This window comes from Prunus mume, linkage group LG4 (assembly GCF_029339155.1).
Source record: "Prunus mume cultivar Tortuosa linkage group LG4, ASM2933915v1, whole genome shotgun sequence".
NCBI classification, from domain to species: Eukaryota; Viridiplantae; Streptophyta; class Magnoliopsida; order Rosales; family Rosaceae; genus Prunus; species Prunus mume.
The window spans coordinates 2,708,113-2,726,987 of record NC_142701.1 but is presented as its reverse complement, the minus strand read 5'-3'; the positions used below and the strand labels follow the sequence as shown (position 1 = coordinate 2,726,987).

The following is an 18,875-nucleotide window of genomic DNA, read 5'->3' as shown; positions in this document are numbered from 1 at the left end:
TATAAGGAAAAAGTATTTATCCAACAGTAAAACGGGTTACCCATTTAAATCGAATCGAACTCATTTCTTTAAGCGGAGAGAGATGAAAAGGAAAGCGAGAGGTCTGAGCTTCTCTTGTACAAGAGGAAAGCAGAAAGTGGAGAGCGCGAGTTCTTTGAACATAGCGCGACACGAGATCCAAGCGGCAGCTGCAAGCGCAATAAGAAGTCCGTCAAAGCGCCCGCCACCAAGGATCCCAAGAAGAATGATGAAAAGAAGGATGAGGATTTGGTAAGCAATTCTAAGGGTTAGGGATTCGTTCACTGCCTGTTTGTTTCCTGGGAAAATTTCTTAAGCTGAAGTTCTTGCATTACACTATTTCTAACGGTGTAAACTTTAGTGCTTGTACATCTGCCATGGAAGATAGAGTTACAGGACACAAAAGGAAAGGTTCGGCACTTGTCACCCTTATACACTGTAGCAGTTGGTGATAGAACTGTTCGAGTTGATGGCCTCAAGTTACCACGTATACAAGAGCAAACATTCAGTCATGGGTCAGTTCAGAAATCATAAATTAATGCTCAGATATGTGCAGTTACTCTCAACCTAGACTTTGCCAAAAACAAAACAAAAGACATTATAATTCTAAACTACAACTTCACCGCTCAGCAAATAAACTCACCAGTTCCACAGTTTTAGCAACTTTACTGATCAACGTTGGCCTAGAAATGCACAGTTCATCTTTACTGATCAATGTTGCTAAGACAGACTCCAGTAATTTCTCTTCAATGGTTGTGTCTTCAGTTCATCAAAAGCAAATTATAATACAAAACTAAAATAGTTGAGGAAATTATCGATTAAATCTCTAATTGGTTGTTGTAGTACCCCAATTCATCCCTTAACTCTCTGATTTCTTCCTCCAACTCCTGAACACGAATCTCAGCCTCCTTGGAATGCTGATTAGCCTCGTCCCCAAAATCCATCAAAGCCTCCCGGTCATGATAGTAGAGAGAGCACTCTCTCTCTCTCCCATTTGTTGCACTCTGACGCCAACCTCTGATTCTCCTCAACAAACTTCTTCAAAGCTTGTGCATTCAGACTCACTTCGGCCTAAACAACGAAACCATCAAAAACAAAAACACAAAGAAAACAAACTATCAAAACGATTATATGAATATGTAAATACATGAACCCTAGCGCGCTCAAGGACTTGTAATATCCCGAAAAATTCAAGGTGAATTTTCATATTTTAGTAAAAAATAATATTATGGTGGAGAATGATTATGGGTATTTTATCAAGTGATTTTGGATAGAGATTATTAAATTAAGTGTGTTTAATTTCAAGTTGACAAAATGACCAAAATACCTCTATGTGTGAGAGATTACCAAAATACCCTTGTAGGCAACCCAAAAAAAAAACCAAAAACAAAAACAAATAAAACAAATAAAAAATATGAAACGTGGAGGGTATCAAACAACCCTCCTCCCATTCTTCCCCCCTTGCCTCAAGTTTTCAAATCCACCATTTATAAAAGGAATGAGTCACCTATTCTAAATTGATGACTCACCTAGCTTAAGATTCTTCAATCATGAATTTATTCTCTTCCTCCCCATTCATTGTCTCATCACTCTAAGATTTTTCAATCATGAAATTATTCTTATCCTCCTCATTCACCTTATTTTCATCCTCATTCTTTTGTTCCTCTTCAAAATCCAAATTTCGTCACTTCCTTGGAGCAACCAAGAACTCAAATATAGAAAGCTCAAATGAGAAAACTTCCTTCATAAAACTTGTTCATTTATGTGATTCCTATAACATGCTCCATTTTCACCTCAATCCGATTAGTACATACTCTGAAGAGTTGGTATGATCACAGTATGTTTACCATTTTCTGATTTCGCAGTAGTATGCTCGATTTCAATATGTTTCTATGATTTCATGTGCTCAAGTGACTTCGGTTCCTTCTTCAGAGTTGTTCGAAATTCTGTCTATTATATAATATATCAAAAATTTAGATTGATTAGACTTCTATAGCCACCTTGGGAACGTTTTGACAAGACCCGGCCCAAATTTCACTTTGGAATCTGAGCCAAACATCGTGCGTGTCCGACACCTAGCAAGTGCGGGGCACATTTAACCAAATTGCCCTTCTAACCAAAAACCACAAATTAACTTCAAGTTTGACTTATGCAAAAAATCTAGCAGAGTCTCCCTGTAAATACTCGTTTCCCAAAATTTACACCTGTAAGAAAAGCAATTTATAACCACAACCATTCGGCATGCAACACGTTTGAATTCAAACAATCCAACAGTAAAACTTTATGGCATCATGCCTTATAGAAATCCTAGGGCAATTTTAGAGCATTACTAATCTAGTAACTTTACAAAAATAGAATAGTTGCAAGGAAACATCCTACATAGAGAGATAAGGAATGAAGAGTGATGGCCGCCTTGTGGTGGTGCTCTGGTACACGACTACTGCCTGGGGGCGCAAAAAAATTAAAAGTGTGAGTGGACAAAAATAAAGTTTTGGAAAATAGAATATTAACATACTAACCCAATATTAAAACCTTTAGAAAATTTGATTATATTAATGTTTTATATTCGTACCAAAATCAAGCATGTGTATTTACATACATATAACCGATCATGCATTCAATCAAATCATAAAAACCTTTTGAAAGCATTGAAAATAGATAATTTCCTCCCACCTAGGTGTACCCATAATAAATCCATCAATTCCATGATCTTTCACTTAATTCCCACATTATACCGTCAATTCATTCTGTCACATAATTTGACACATCCTCGCAAGTCTCGGAAACACAAAGTCACCCGAGCCGCATTCCTCGCAAGACTCAGGGGACATTTAGTCAAGACTCAGGGGACACTTGTCAACCTGAGCGGCATCCTCGCTCCTCAAGGTCTGGATATCCCTAAGACTCGTGGGGCAATTGTCAAACGTGCACTGACTCAACCGAAAGCAACTAAAATGTCCGTGGACATTAATATAACCGAAGGCAACATATTATCTGAAGGCACCATATTATCCGAAGGCGACATTTTATCCAAAGGCAATAGGTGGTTTAAAAACCTTTCCTGAAAATTTATAATTCTATTTATCAATAAATTCTTTAATCATGTTATCACTTCCTTTCCTACTTTCCAAGCCATTTACACTTTAAACATAAATATAATATAATAAAAGTATTTGAATTCAAATATTTATGCTTAGAAAGTAATAGCCATAAATAATTCATTTAAAATCAATCAATGAAACTTTAATTGCATAAAAGCCATTTATAAATATATAAAAAGTCCACTCACTGAATGTCCGAGCTAGCTTGACCCTTTGAGGGTCCCTCATGCAAGTTCAATGAAGTCTGAGTACCTATTTAAGCAATTAAAAATATTTAATTAATAACATTGCTGAACCATAGATATTTAATCAAAACCTTTACCCCTGGCCTCAAAAGTAAGTGTATGTGACTTACAAAAGTTCCTAGGCCCATTTTCAACATTTCTAATAGGTGGAATGGTTTGAAAAATCTGAGATTAAATAAGCAATTAAATTCCCATATTGGTCAATCCAATACCCCATGGGGTCCCTGACCTCCGATTTCCCATCTAAGAGTTCCTATAGGTTCAACACACTTTACTAAATATGCCCTACAAGTTTGGTTCGAATCGAACGGTCGGATTGACCAATATGGGAACGGCTTGAGTTGCATGATTTGTGTGGATTGATTTACAAATGCTTGTATTGATGCATGGTGGGTTGAAGAAAAGATACGAGATTGAGAGAGGATAAGAGAGCTGAGCGCATTGTCTCATTGACTGGCTTAGCCTTCATGTGGGCAAAATTCTATTGCCCCTTCCTTTTGAATGTATTATTATTTGCAAGTGGCTGCTCTCTTTTCCTTTCATTTGGCATGGCATGCTTTATTTTCTAATTTTCTCTCATTCTCTTCTTTGTTCTTCTTCTTCTTCTTCTCCAAGACCCAAACTCGTGAGTGTTGTTCATCGATATAGAAGTTAGATTTTAGAGGCTCGGATCAGAAAACTTCCTTGATAAAAGTTGTTCATTTGCTCGATTATTTTAGCTTGCAAACATTTGAGAATTGTTTGAATCTTTCTGATGCCTCCAAGTTAGTATGCAACTTCTGTGTTCATCCATGGCTGGTGAGTTTCTGCAGATTCTACTTCTACATGTATTTTTAATTTCTGATGCTCGAATGATTGCACGTGCTTCACAAAATGTGCTCGAAATTATGTTGTTTAAAACATATCCAAAATTGAAGATCATCCAACCATTGTAGTGTTCTCTGCCTTCATTTTTCTGAAGCGTGTTCTTGAATTGATGTTGATGCCTTTGTTGCATGTTTGTTTTTTATGCCTGAATGCTTGAGTTCCTTTGTATTTCCCAGAATTTGTGAACTAGAAATCGAATTCTGCTGTTGAGCTTCTGGTTTAGGATTTTAGGTTGGTGATAAACAAGAGTCATATAAGCTCACATGGGTAATGTATGACAAGTGTTTGTCAAAATATCTCAAAGTAGCTTGTGGGTTATTCTTTGAACTTTCGAAATGTTTCTCTTGGAATCTGAGTTGGACATGAAAATAGACTTCTCAATGGCTGTGTTGGAACTGGTCTTGTGCCATTTGAAGGAAAAATGAATTTTCCTTGCAATTTCAAAGGGGCTAAGCTACTGGAATTGTGCAGTTTTTGCTGCATAGCATGATTTGAGAATCTGTTTGACATGCTTCCCTAGCTCTAAATGCAACGAGATTTTGGAAAAATGAAGCTTGATATGTTTAGTTCTAATCTAGAAAGTTTGGGATTTGTTGGTTGTAAGCTTGATTTCTAGTGATTTTCCAAAGGTAGGATGTTCCAACTAGAATGGTTGGAAAGCTTGTGTATAAGTTTTTCCTAGCATATTGCCTTTTTTTTAGAATTTAGCATGTCCTTTCTCTTGGTATTGAGTGGTGATCTGGTTATTGCTAGAGCATGATCTTGAGCAATATTGTCATGAGAGCGTGATGTTGTATGGTATTGTCGGAAGAGCATGAGTTCTTCAATTTGTTTGAAATCTCTTAATTGCTTGGAATACTTGAATGAAATGTGATTGCTTGGCATTTGAATTGGTATTATGCCATGTGAATTTGTCAAATGCTTGATTGATGAGTTTGCTTGCTGCTCATGCATCATCTTCTACTTTGCAGGAGTTTCTTTAAAGAAAATGAAAGCATGCAAGTGTTGAAGCATTCACTTCCACAAAACGAGCATCTCTGAGAAGAATAATGGTGGTTATGATTTATAAGGGAAATGATAGATTCCAAGGATGAGAAGATATGAGAAGTTTCATGAGGAGGTGATAGTTGTTGGGGTAGGTACGGAAGAATGTAGGAAAAGATATGCTTCAGGCACCTCCTTTTTCTTTTTCTTTTTCTTTTTTCTTTCTACAGTACCTCTCCAGCGTCTAATTCTTAGCTAATGTATCCTTTTCATGCTTGATTAAGAGGCTCCAAAGCATGAGAAGTCTCATTTGCTTGGAGTTTGATAACATGAAGGTGAGTTTTGGTTACTTTCATCTTGACTTGCAATGTGAAGGGTTATGGAAGATTTGAATTGCTTAATTAGAGAGACTTTGGATGAGACAGAGAACAAGCTAGTTGTTGAGGCTGTTTTGAGTTTTCTTTCAGAGATGTAATAAGTTTGTTGTATTGTTGCAAGAATAAATTGAGCTTTGGGGGTTAAGGAGCATATATACTGGCATGATGTTTGAAATAGGGCAAGGGCTAGGAAGGTTTGAAATAAGGCAAGCACCTGGAGAATGTTTAAGATATTAGAAGTGGTGGAAATAATGATGAATGAATGTATATAGCTTGGACTTGGTTGAAGATGTGAATAATGTTGAATCACACAGCTCTTGGAACTAAGGTATAGCTTAGTTTAGCATGAGAAACTTTGAAGTGTCTATGCTTGACTCCTTTTCTTTAATTTTTTTTTTTTTATAATAGATTTGCTTGGCACGAAGCGCCCAAGTATTTTGGAGTTTACATGTGTAGTTCGCTCAATGACATGGATGATGGATTTGCCTAAGCCCCAACCCTAGTACAAGATCTGGTTTTGCTTGAGAATGGAGATCTAAGACACAAGCAAAAGGCACATGTCAATAACCCTTCTTATGCTTGTTTTGTAAAGTGGATACCCAATAAAGGAAAAAAAATGTTCTTATCTTTTTATTTTCTCTGATTTATTGCTTCTGATCTTCTTTTTTGGAGGCATTGGTGAAGATAACGGCCTGATCCCTAGCAGAGTCGCTAATTTATGTAGTGGCTTTTTCGTTCCGGCAGCTAGTAATGGGTCTGGGCTACTATAAAGAGCCAAACATGTGAAATTTCCCCTGAGTGCGAGTTCAAGAATCAGACCTCAAAAGTTTGGCTTTTTACAGCAGCTTGACGAGACGCAATAAACCAAAGAAATTGCCAGAAGAGAATAGGGGAAGAGATGGAGGAATATAGCTCGAAATTGAAGGGTTCCAAGGATGAGAGGTGATGCTTGCTCTTTCTAGATGGGGTTGCTTGCCTTCAATGAGTTTTTTTGCTGGGTAGAAGGTGCCTCCTTTTATAGGCATTGGAAGTTATTTCTTCCCAAGAAACCCTAGCTAGTTCTATCCAAATCAGCCAAGTCTCCCCCTCAATTTCTCTTCTCTTCCTTTGATTCATCCTTATTTTCTAAAATCCTTCTCAATCCAAACACACATAGACAAGATTTTTGGAGGCTCTAGAGCCTTCCTGCAACTATCCCTACGACCATCTCCTATTTTGGGCTACCATTTCTCCTTTTTTTCTCCTTCATTTTATTGCAAGAGCTGGTGGGAGAAATGAGTGGGTAATGGCGCTGGTCTAAAGGGTGTTTTGCTCAAGTATCCTTTGGTTTTTTGGATGGCCTATGTTGGGGTTTGTCTTTGGCCATGTGCTGGAGATTCCCATCAGCCTGTGCAAGTCTCTATCCCTTGGTTTTTTGTCGTGGTTTTGTCTCTAGCCATGTGCTGGAGACTTTCATATTTTTCTAAGTCACTTGGGCCATTCCCTAAGGTAATGGGCTAGTTTACTAAGGGGATAGGTCAACCTTCTAGAGTGATGGACTATTTTTTACTAAGGTGATGGGCCAATTTTCTAAGGTAATGGGCTACTTTTTTCTCTCTTTCATGCTTACCCACATATTTGGGCTCAAGAAATGGACTCGAGTCCCAAGCAGCACAAAACTTCCACTTCTTGGCCCATCAATAGACCTCTTGAATGCCCGTAACCATTCATACCACAACCTGCTCAGCAAGCCTCAGGCATTCGCGTGGCTTGGAACCACTTAAGCTTGTAACGTGGCGTGTTACTTATTTGCTTGGTGTGGCACGTGTGCAAGTGCATATGACGAACTCTTGTGTACCCAAGTTGGGTTTCTTCCCAAGTTAGGTGTCGTACTCGGCTAGAAATATATTTGGGCCCAACCTTGAATTGTTTGGGCATCAACATTAGCCCCCTTGATTATTGGGGCCATGAATGTCTATTGAAATGGTCCAAATAATCAATTTCCAACCGAAAATAAATGGCAGTGGCATGGCATGGCATGGCATGGGTTTAGGAACAACTCAAGGATGACTAGTTAATTGTCTCTAAAATTACAGTCATGTTTTTCCGTGAAGGTTGGAGGGGTCATGATAGTCCCGCTTAAAACTCAATCCTTCTTAAACATCGAGGGTGCTGCCTTGAAGAACTTTCCTAGACATTGTAATTTTGGAGGTCAGCAAGCCCCATCCATTATTGGGCCTCATGAATGCTTGTAACCATTCATACCACAACCTGCTCAGTAAGCCCCAGACATTCGCGTGACTTAGGCCCACTTAAACTTGTAGCGTGGCGTGTTGCTTATTTACTTGGTGTGGCACGTGTGTAAGCGCATATAACGAACTCTTGCGTACCCAAGTTGGGTTTCTTCCCAAGTTAAGTGTCGTACTGGGCTAGAAATATATTTGGGCCCAGCCTTTGATTTTTTGGGCCTCAACAAATGGCAAAGAGTTTATGGCAAATACAACTGCCATCAATAAGAACAAAGAATAACTAAAAAAGAAATGTTAACACAATCGTGATGTAAAGGTTTAAGAATCATTGACGAGTATAATTATAAAGGAAAAAGTGGTTGGGGACTTATATCGTCATCAAGCCAATGCAGAAGAGATTGGTCATGAAGAGTTGTAGGATTATCAATCTTGTTACATCCACAGGATTATCTTCTATTTCATCTTCAAATGCTAAGTTCAAATACTTATCAATTGAAGTCTTTGTTATCTTCTGCTAACCTTTGAAGTATTTCTTCCCAAAATCCAACTCCGACCTTGATGAGTTTGTTGTGCTTGTTAGCTTCTTGCCTCTATTTGGCAAGCCAAAAATTTCAGCTACATCTTTGCTTTTCATCTCACTATTACCATTTTGAAACTTGAATTTCCTCCTTTTTTTGTCATAGTCTTATGAATCTTACAATGTCATAATTAGATTTCATGCACTCTACTTTTGTTAACCTTTTTTTGGATATATGCTTTGATGAAAGTCCAAAAATGTGTTTTTGATAACAGTGTCAAGACATCTTTCCTTTGTTGAAGTTTCTCCCTGATGTTGTTGATCGTTGTTGCAAAAGTGAGTATGTTGCTCTTGATCTACACATAGTTTGGGTCATCCCATTTTTTTGTCTAGGTGTTTTTGGCTTCTTGTTGGTTTTCTTTTTGGATGATGAGGGTTTGCCTTTGGTTTGGATGTTGGTCTATTTTCTTCTTTCTTCATCCTTTTTTCGGTAGACATGCATTAGAAATAGCAACACAGTAAATTAGCAGTATTATTACACTATACTGGAATATGACAGTCGTTAACAAAAAGGTGTGGTTTTTAAAAGTCTTACATTTGAAGCCTTTTTTGCTTGAAATTTTTCTTCTTTTTGTGTTAAATGGTTCTTAATGTTGCTTATCTGTATTTTTTGTGATTTTATAGGTGGAGGGTAGTGGTAGGTGTGGTGGTGGCTTTTGAAAAAAAGATAAAGCTTGGTGGTTATGGAGTTTTTGGTATGCATAGGTCTTGTGGAGTGTTAAAGAAGGAAGGGTCATGGGGCGGGGACAGACGGGTAATGAAGAGACACTGCTACGATTTTCGCAAATTTTTGTTTTTAATAAATTGTCCCTTTTAAAAAATTTTGGACTTGTTTTGAGTTTTTTTTTTTTTTAGTTTTTTGTGTCGGGTATCTTTTAAATTAATTAGTGACAATCACGTAATGTATAGGAACTTTAACACCGAATTCTTACATAATAAATGAATTTTTGGTGTATTTCTAAAGTATATTTCATATTTAAAAAAAATTATTTTATAATTTCACTCAATATTTTGAGTATAATATAGAAGACCTGGGACATTTTGGAAAAAACAAAAGGAGAGAGAAAAATTTTAAAAGAAGCAAAAATGGACAAAAATATCCTTATTTATTTTAGATTTAATCCAAAATTTTGATTTGAAACTTGTTTTGAGTTTTTTTAGTTTTTTTGTATCTTTTAAATTAATTAGTTCACCTTTTTAAAAGTGAAAATTTTGGTGTATGTCTAAAACATTTCATATTTATTAAAATTTCACTCTAGAAGACCCCTTAAAGGTTTTGCTTTTCACGGGAACCACTACTCTGCAGCTGGTCCTGTCTACAGGATGTGGGCCATAATATTCCAACGGTAATGTTCCAGAAGGATTGTTGTCCATTTTTCCTCGACAAAAAATAAAAGAAAAAAACTATTTAAATTAAACGGATATGACTTTGTCTTCATGGAAAAGGTCACTTCTTTGCAACCGTACACGCGTCTTGTTTGACCTTCTTCTTAAACAACTCCCATTAATTTAAGCCATTATTTATTGAGAGTTCTACTAAAATATCCAAAATGAGGGCTGAAATTATTAAAAAAATTCAACACCCAAAACACTTTATAAACACACTCAAAACACATCATTACACACACTCAAAACCCATTTATAAACACACCTAAAAATTATACAATTGTTGATTTTGGGGGATTTTAGGTGTGTTTCTATGTTTAAATAGTGTTTGAGTTTTTTTATAAATAGATGTCTAAGATTGGGTTTATTTATAAATTTGTATTATTTAAATGCAGAAAAACACCTCATACCCTCGGAAGGCATCACATGTCAACATGTCTGGTAAAATCGTTGAACTGCAAATGATCGCAACACTTCCATCTGTTAAAATGACTCCGTGCCAAACGAAAACACCGGAGCACGGCGTTTGCCGATCAAGACCGAAAGTATAGGAGGTCAAAAAATATGAATAAAAAAGCTGCATTTCTGACAAAAGAATAAAAAATGTTTCTAACCATCTCTGGGCAGCTACCACACTAAAACTATACTCAGTATACACACAATGCAAAAAGTTGTACCCTTTGAGATGCAGGAGGTTAACCCCGCATGATGCTAAGAGCTCCCCAATTAGAGATCAGTTGTATCTGTGAGAAAACTTACTAATTACACAAGTAATGAATTGGGAAGATGAAGCCAGCATCAAAGAACAAATGGGTATTTTCCTCTCTCCTCCGTGAATGTAAAATTAATCCGACCACCATGAAACACACACAAGAGGCCCCCGCAAATCAAAACCAAAATCAAACTCCTGCGATCTCTAGAGACTTTCTACACCTCTTGCCGACATCAAACCTGCAAAAAGAATGCAATCCTATTAGTAACATGGAAAACTTATGCATACAAACTCATCGACTGCATATAACAAAAGGTTTAAGCAAACGATAATTTCACCATTCATGCTCAAACAGGGGCAAACCGAATAAATAGAGCACAACTAATTTCTAAAACATTATAACAGCATCATGACTCCAGGAAGCAACTAGGTGAAGTTCCAAAACCAATGTGCAGACATCAATGTCAAAACAGGAAATAAAATAAATTTTGAGAGTTTAAAAGAAATTTGGTAAAACTTCAATTTCTTTGCATCAACCCACAATATCCATGAAGTGCATGGTAAACTTCAGAATCATTACCTTTTCCCCAACCAACAAGAATCTACCACTTATGAAACTCGGAATAACGGCTCCAAATATAACAAGCTAGACAAATTTATCAGTATAATTTAATATTCTAGATACTTGAACCATATCTGATGTCACATTAGTTCAACAATAAGTACAGCAGTAGAAAAGCAAAAAAAATATATGCAAGTTCATCATAATAATTAGTTCTGGCAAGAATTCAAATGCAAACCAATGGAAAACCAGAAATAAACGTGTAGGAAAAATGAGACAGCAGCAGATGCAGAGAGTACGGGGAAATAATCTGAAGGTTTGAAGCAGACACAGAGACTAAAAGAAAATAGACAAATTCCAAAGGTTTGAAGCAGTTGCTTGACAGTACATACTAGCTCAGAAAGCATCCAATCAAGATCAATGGTTCTAACATGACTGAGATATAAAGACATAATAAAAGATAAAATTTTAGATTCATCAGGTAAACAGAACAGACATTTCAAGTAATGACATACTTTATGCCCAGTGCCAAATAAACAAAACAACAGTAGTTTATTATTTAACTGCACAATGTATTGAGCATGACACGATCTGGAATATATTCCTAAATAATAGAAGGAGATGGTAAGATATTCCTAAATATCAATGATTAAAATTTACCTTGTCCCCCTTAGACTTTTTTCCTGTAACAAGCTGGAATATACGAAGGCCCCGGCTGAAAGCTTCATTAAACAATATCCTAGTCTGCATAGACTGAAACCCAGGAAACCATGATAATACTGCAACAGGAGTCATTACAATCACCCCGAACAATACATCATACAGTCGAGCCACAGAAATAACCGCGTTCCAAAGTATAGTGCGCTGTAGCCAGGGCCGGAATACTTGTGCTATCAATATCAATCCCCACCCAGTGGGAATGAATGCCAGAAGACTAGTGAAAATATCCACAAACTTGAACTCTGTGAATTCCAACAGGGCAATTATAACCAGTATTGCAAGTTTAATGACAAGAAATTGGACCAACCGATAGTAAATGTGATCTTTTGCTGCATATCTGTCCCGAGCGTATGCTATTACCACAAAAATTCCAAAAGCCACAAACACAAAGATCCAAGACAACAAGTAAACAGCAATACTGGTACTTCCAGCAGCAATACCAAGCTGGTATACAATCCCATATTGGAAACAGAAGAAGCGGAGGTCTAAGATTATCTCCAAAAACTTTCCCCAGAGGCCAGTTGTCCTTAGATGATCCTGTTCCTCATACCACCATCTTTCCCAGCTCTGTTCAGCTTTTGCAAACACACTGCCACGATACCAAATCCAGTTCATGAAGTCATCAAAGTCCTCTACAGTCTTCAACCAATCAAAGCCAGAAGGATTAAAAATAAAGGGTGCCATAAACCAAGACAAAACCAGGAACCAACTTGTGATGGTCATGGCTATGTAAACAAATGTGGCCTTAGCTACAGGACTATGTGATGCATAAACGATAAGTATCAAACCAAGTTCAATTGCTTTCACAAAATGACTACGAGCATAGAGTCTATAATTCTCTGCAAAACTCTTGTGCTGCACAACAAAGCCACGACCAGTTGCTCGATACTTTGCACCACCATGAAGAATAGTTCGCCCAAAAAAGTGGGTACGAGTTCCCATGGAGAATGTGTAGAAAACTGATGAAAGCTGGAGCTGCATTGTCAAGAAATCCCACACAGCTTGAAGGAACCCATGCTCAAGAGAATTCTCCACTATCATCGGAAGGGCAGTGAACAGACCAAGTTGGATAATGAACTGCTGATTTAAGATTGTACCAAGTGCTCTGTTGCTAGTATCATTTTCCAATATAGAATCTTCAATACCACTAAGAGCCAGATAAAGCCGGCCCCAAAGAAATGCGTACACAGTAAGAACAACCATCATTGTATTAAAAAAGAATCCCACAGTGGTATAAAAGAATGATAGCATCCGCAAGAAATCCAGCCTATGACCCAACCTATAGACATCTCTGCTGAGAACTTGCTCGCCGTTACCACTAGCAACCTTGGCCTCAAACATGGAAATTTGGTTGAACCCAACATCCCTTCCCTTGCCCACTTGAATGTATTCATGGTGTGTGACATTTCCACCACGCAATGTGCAATTAAAGCCAGCAAAAATGTCTTCACTGATGTTAATCACCCTGGAAGCTTTACTGATGCCACCTCGAGTCAAGAACCAAAACCGGTCAAACACATCTGGATGACCATAATGCATTCGAATTTTCAAAGGGTTTGCCAGCACCCGCTGTCCCAATGTGACAAAACTTGTTTCTTGAGCTGACATAAACCAAGCAAGTGATGAGACAGAACCAGTAAAAATATGCTCCCTGACTCCCAAGATCGTAGGCTTCCGTATACCATAATAGCGCCTATATTCTTCCAATAGATTCCGCATTTTAAGTGCCTCCTCAAAATAATTGTCTTGGTTCATATCAATCGTCTGAACTGCATCACCACGAGTGAAGATAATGGCATGATTTTGATTCTCTGGTTTTCCCTCTCCAAGCTTCAAGGGACCAGGCAACTTTATGCGGTAGATTTCAACTTCCTTCTCCAATTTCTGGTCAAACTTCACAAGAACAGAGTAATACTCCTTCTCATCCCTACCAGTTGAAACCTCATCAAGATAGGCAACTCGAAGCGCTTCATTGGTTTTCATCAAATACAAAATTTCGTCAGCATGGGGATCTTTTTTCGCCTTTTGCGTTCCATATATCTGGCAAGCAACCACATATGTATATTTCATCAAAGCAGTTCCATACTCATGACCTTTGTATAACAAGTTCACACGACTGCTTGTTCTACTTAAACTCCGGGAAGAAGGTGACCTCTCCGAGGTCAAACCATCCAAGCTAATGTCTCGCATCATGGAACCAAGCTCTTGTGATCCTTCCCGAATGTCCATCTCTGATGCCGAATCCAGAAAAGCCAACATCTTAAGAGCCCGATAATAATACATCATTCCCCTTACAGTCCGAGTAAGGGTCTGGCCTCTGTAAGATGCCCAAAGCCTGAGATCTCTCAACTTAGTTGTCCATATTTCATCGTCACTCACCATTCCTTCTCGGCGCATCCTCTCCTTAAAATTTTTCCACTCATCAACATAAATTGTCTGCAAATAATACAGGATAGAAATCCCATCTTCATTCTCAGTGCGCAGTTGTTCCTTGTTGTACAATACTTCTTCACTGTAGTAAGGGGTCAGAACACTAAAAGCCATCATTTTCTCAACTTGGGGGGCATGGGGCATGTTCATAAATAAGGAGTTACTGAAGAAGGCAATTCTGCGTCTTGCCTCAAGGTTAACTGGGATATTTTGCATCGAGTCCCGAGAGGTAAGTATTGTGTGCAATCGCCGAACCTGCCGATAGAAGAATAAATTATTAGGATCAGGCAACTCAACGGCATCTTCAAAAAGCAGCCCTCCAGAAGAAGCTGGATTACGAGAAGCCAAACCATCCTCCATCAGCTGTTCAGTAGTTCTTTTCTCCTTAAAAAAATCTCGAATGGCAATCTCATAAATGGCCTGCAGAGCATTTACCACCTGATTAGCATCTTTCTTAGGTTTGCTCAGAAGCTCAACAAGCTTGATCAACTTGGCATGGAGCTGTGGAAGTGCAGTCGTTTTAAATGTTTTCGTGAACTTGTCAATCTGAACAGAGTGATCAATTTCCTGAAACAAGACTGTCATAATGGAATGCTCTTCTGTGTTACGTTTGATAATGTCAAGTAGCAAGTGCTTGATGCAATCATAAGCTTCTAAAACAGCACAGCGCCTGTACTCATTCTTGCATATCTTATACCAGAGCCACTTATCAGGAGCATCTACCAACACTTTGGCCTGACTAAGTGCCAGCAGCAGTTCATTGCACAGAAGAAAACAAGGCCAGCGTATAACCCTGACATTCCAAGAATTCTGTGGCAGCTCTAACAACTCAAGCTCGCAGTCAGAAATTATATCTTCTTCCCTGAAGATCAAAATTATCTCATTCCATATCAAGGCAAACTTGGTTGCCTCAACCTGGTTAGATTCGAGCTTCTTATATGGCCGTCCAAGCCCGTACCTGAGCTTCAACCGGTGGATAGCATCATTAAACTTACTCCTCAAAGTACCCCTTGCATTCAAAAGTTGCTCTTCTGGCATGAGATTAAACTGAATTGCACTTGCAAAGAACTGGAATCTCAGCCTCAATTGCCCAATATTCCGTATCTCACCCAAATGTGCAAACAAGCCCACTCCTGCCCCCACAAGAGAGGAGTAAATCGCATAAAAAATCTGCAAATCCATGAGGTATATCAAAACTATTGGAAGCCACAATAATCCCACCGCGAACTTGTTGCTGTTACCAAAGAACTGATGCCATTCATAGTTCACATCCTTCATTTTTACGAGTGCTTTTGAAGGGCCAATCATGGGTTTAATCTGCATGAAGTAACTGAAAAAAAATTTTGTCGCAAGCACGAAAATCCAGAACAAAGTGTACTTTATATTGTCCACAAGGCCTTCCCTCAAGCCACGGCCAACAAAAGTTCTGCTCTGAAACCACCATGATAAAATGTAAAATATCTTCCAGTTTGTGTTCTCGAGAAAATTCCGAACCCAAGGAAGAATAAACAGGACCAAGGCCAAAAGCTCTGGAAGGATGAAAACCGCTGCCACCAAAAGAAAATTCACCACACGCTTATTTGCCTCGGAGGACCACTGCCTATCCTGATTTCTCTGGGTCCATATCCTCCCATAGAACACCCCAAAAACAATAATCCACCCCGCAGCAACTATGCTCTTCAACACCATTCTCACTCCGAGCCCCAAAGTCTCCCTTGAAACCAGACTATACTGCATTCCCACATCAAGCAAGGACTGCAAAAACCTGAAACCAGCCCAAGTGAAAAACACAGTCAAAACCTTGACCTGCACTTCCCTCTCCTCCAAAGCCTGCCACGGATACTCCCTCTCCTCCCAAGCAACAATAATAGCTGCCTGAAGAAACAAAATCAACATGATCCAAAGCTTGTCAAAGCTCCTAAACAAGTTCCAAAACGACCTCTGCTCCACAAACCCAGTCTTACCCACATGCCTACTCTTACTAGAAGTAACAAAGAAGTTACTCCCAATATCAACAGGCCATTTGAGCTTCTCAAAACACCTCTTACTCCAAAAATACTCATTGATATCATCATAGTTTCTCCAAACACTATGTGGGGCAGTCCCATTCTTGCTACTCTCAACCTCAGCTTTAATGGTCTCATAAATGGGTTTCACAATAGAATTCAAAAAAGCATTTTCCCCAGAAACCGAAGGCATCACGGGCTGACCCGTGTTCTCATCAATATAATCCTCCAAGATCTTGTTCAATTCCATGGCCATATTGTGAAAAATAAAGCACAAACACTCAGGCACAAACCTCAGATTCGCCGCCTCGCCCCAGATCAAGAGATACAGCGACACATACAGGAGCTCACGCCGCTGGTCAGAGGCAGTGTCACGATGCCGGTCGGAAATCCAAATGTTGGACTTTTTCCCCAAATACGAGCACCACTCGGTGTAATTCTTGAGCAGCTTACGGCGGAACTTCCTCAAAACGGCGCCGTCGAGGGTGTCGATATTGTCCGGGGGAGGGTTGAGGCGCATCTGAGCGTTGGCGAGATGGAGGACGATGTGCTCGCGCTGGTTGCGAACGTTGTCGTATTGGAAGCCAAAGAACAAGGCGAGCCAGTCGAGGAGGTCCATGTGGGGCTGCCATTGGGCGTATGGGGGACGCCGGAGGTTTCCGACGGCGCGTAGAGCAGCGGCGGCGGCGCGTACCTCGGGGAAGCGGAGAGAAGGGTGGTCAGCGAGGAGGTTGTGGACGGGGATGATGTTGTAGGGCTCCGAGTCCGGGTCGAAGGAGGAGGATTGAGTACCCTGGCGGATACTCATGGCCTGGAGGTTCGGCAGAGGAGGTAGCCCGGAGAAAGTGTGCGTTGGGCGGTGGTTTTAGTTTTTCTGTTTTCTGCTTGCTGTTTTGGATTCTGATGAGGGAGAGAGAAGGTGGAAGAAGAAGAAGAAGAAGAAGGGGGCAGCTGGAGATGGTTTTTAACGTGCCAAAGGAATTTCTGAGAGAGAGGAAGAGGGTGGAGGGGGCGCGTTTAGGTTGAAACGCTGTCGTTTCATTGCTTTTTCCTTTTTCCGGTCCTCCGCTTTTCTCTCTCTCTTTCTCTTTCTTCTGTCTTACCAGTTACCGTCTAATTTCAAATATTTTGGCTCTTTCCGTTAGCGTTCTTTTTCTTGTTTCTCTCTTTTTTGTGCGTGTGTTTATGGTATGGACATACTTCGAAATTTTCAACTTTGGTATTTACCATTTTTCTGGCATTCACATGTGGGAAGTCCTACTGGTACCTAATTACATGCCAAATCGTGTTATTTTGAGTTAAGTTTTCTTAGACTCTAAGTTTACTCATATATTTTTTATTAATATATGTTAGCATCAAGTTGAATAATGACAATTTTGGATTCAAATAATGATAGTATGAATTACTCTAAATTGATCTCATCTTTGGTGAGGAGGCTTTGAACTTAGGTGAAAGAGGGAGTTCACTGCTTTAGCCAATTATTCTAACCTACATATGATACATGACGTTTTTTGGGTATACATGTTACAAGAAAAGTGGAATAGATTAGTTGACTGACTTGACAATTGAATCGGCAAATGGAGGAAAGAGGGGAATGAACCGCAAAAATGAGTTATTATTAGAGAAGATGGGTCGTGGTGACTTTCAGAAGATAATATGAGACAGAGACTATTTTTCAAAGGACATTGGCATAGTTAAACCTAAAACAATTTGTATGTGACAAAAAATAAAAAATTTGTACTGAATATAGCTACTTATGTGACGAAAAATTAAAAAAAGAAATTGTAGACCGACCCATGAGCTGAAGCACTAATGCCATGATTTATTTGCAAAATTAGGCAAGATTTATTTGCTTGTATATTTGAAGTTCTAGAAAAGGTGACTGGTAAAAGGCAAAAAATAAATAAAGAAAAAGAGAATCTAATACTTTATAAATTAAGAAAATGTTAATTTGCTTCTTTTTAGGCGCTTTTTCCACCTCGCAAGTCGACAATCATTTGTATTCTTCTACTGTGTCTGTATGCGCTGCGCGTCTGGCTGGCAAATATCCCCTCCCCAATCCAACGGCCAATGCTAAGTTAACGTCTAGATCTATGCATTAATTTGGTATTTATGTTAAGGTCAAACGCGGCTTCTTTCTTAAAAGATAAGAAGAGAAATTTCAAATTGAAAGGGTCGTTTTGGTGCTTCTGGAATCTGTCAAGGCCGGATCCTGTCTTCGAAGTTGGAGCTGTATTTGAGGATTTTTTTTTTAAAATAAAGAGGACAGATTTTATTTATAATTAGACAAATTAGTGTATAGTTAGCAAAAATTTATATTATTAGCATTTCATCAAGTTATATTTTCACTTTCATATTAGGTCAACGTCATATTAAACTTAATTGATTTTAAATAATAGGTCATATGCCCATCTTCTAGATACGAAGGTTTCTACAACCTTTCACTTGTCATGTGTTATCACAATATGTTTTCATGTGTCATATCCTATGCCACCTCAACATATCACCGTCATTGCCCATCGCTGACTATCGTTGTCGATCTTTCTGTGGACATGCCCACCGCCACTTGCCACTACCCACTGTAATGGGACAGTATGGTAGATCACATTCAATTAAATTGATGGGTTTTAAACCTATGGCCTCCAACTTTGAATCCAACGAA

General features: G+C 38.8%; 1 protein-coding gene, 1 long non-coding RNA gene and 1 other non-coding gene across 3 annotated transcripts; 1 reads left to right on the top strand and 2 right to left on the bottom strand.

The window, feature by feature from the left end:
- Positions 1-85: 85 nt before the first annotated feature.
- On the top strand, positions 86-6,219 carry LOC148917659 (uncharacterized). The gene is made up of 3 exons (XR_016125932.1): positions 86-270; positions 5,203-5,920; positions 6,001-6,219. It is a non-coding gene; the product is annotated as an uncharacterized LOC148917659 (long non-coding RNA).
- Positions 6,220-10,348: 4,129 nt separating this feature from the next.
- Positions 10,349-17,166, bottom strand: GSL05 (glucan synthase-like 5). Its single transcript, XM_008230843.3, has 2 exons — positions 11,718-17,166; positions 10,349-10,734 (listed from the first exon to the last, which is right to left on the bottom strand). Exons 1-2 carry the CDS (start codon positions 17,019-17,021, stop codon positions 10,729-10,731), a joined length of 5,310 nt encoding a protein of 1,769 aa, XP_008229065.2. The 5' UTR covers positions 17,022-17,166; the 3' UTR covers positions 10,349-10,728.
- LOC148917658 (small nucleolar RNA J33) lies at positions 13,995-14,074 on the bottom strand. The gene has a single exon (XR_016126511.1). It is a non-coding gene; the product is annotated as a small nucleolar RNA J33 (small nucleolar RNA).
- Positions 17,167-18,875: the final 1,709 nt, after the last annotated feature.

What these genes read in the sequence shown, in the direction of transcription:
- GSL05 (XM_008230843.3), bottom strand. Translation starts at nt 17,021, where the DNA reads ATGAGTATCCGCCAGGGTACTCAATCCTCCTCCTTCGACCCGGACTCG.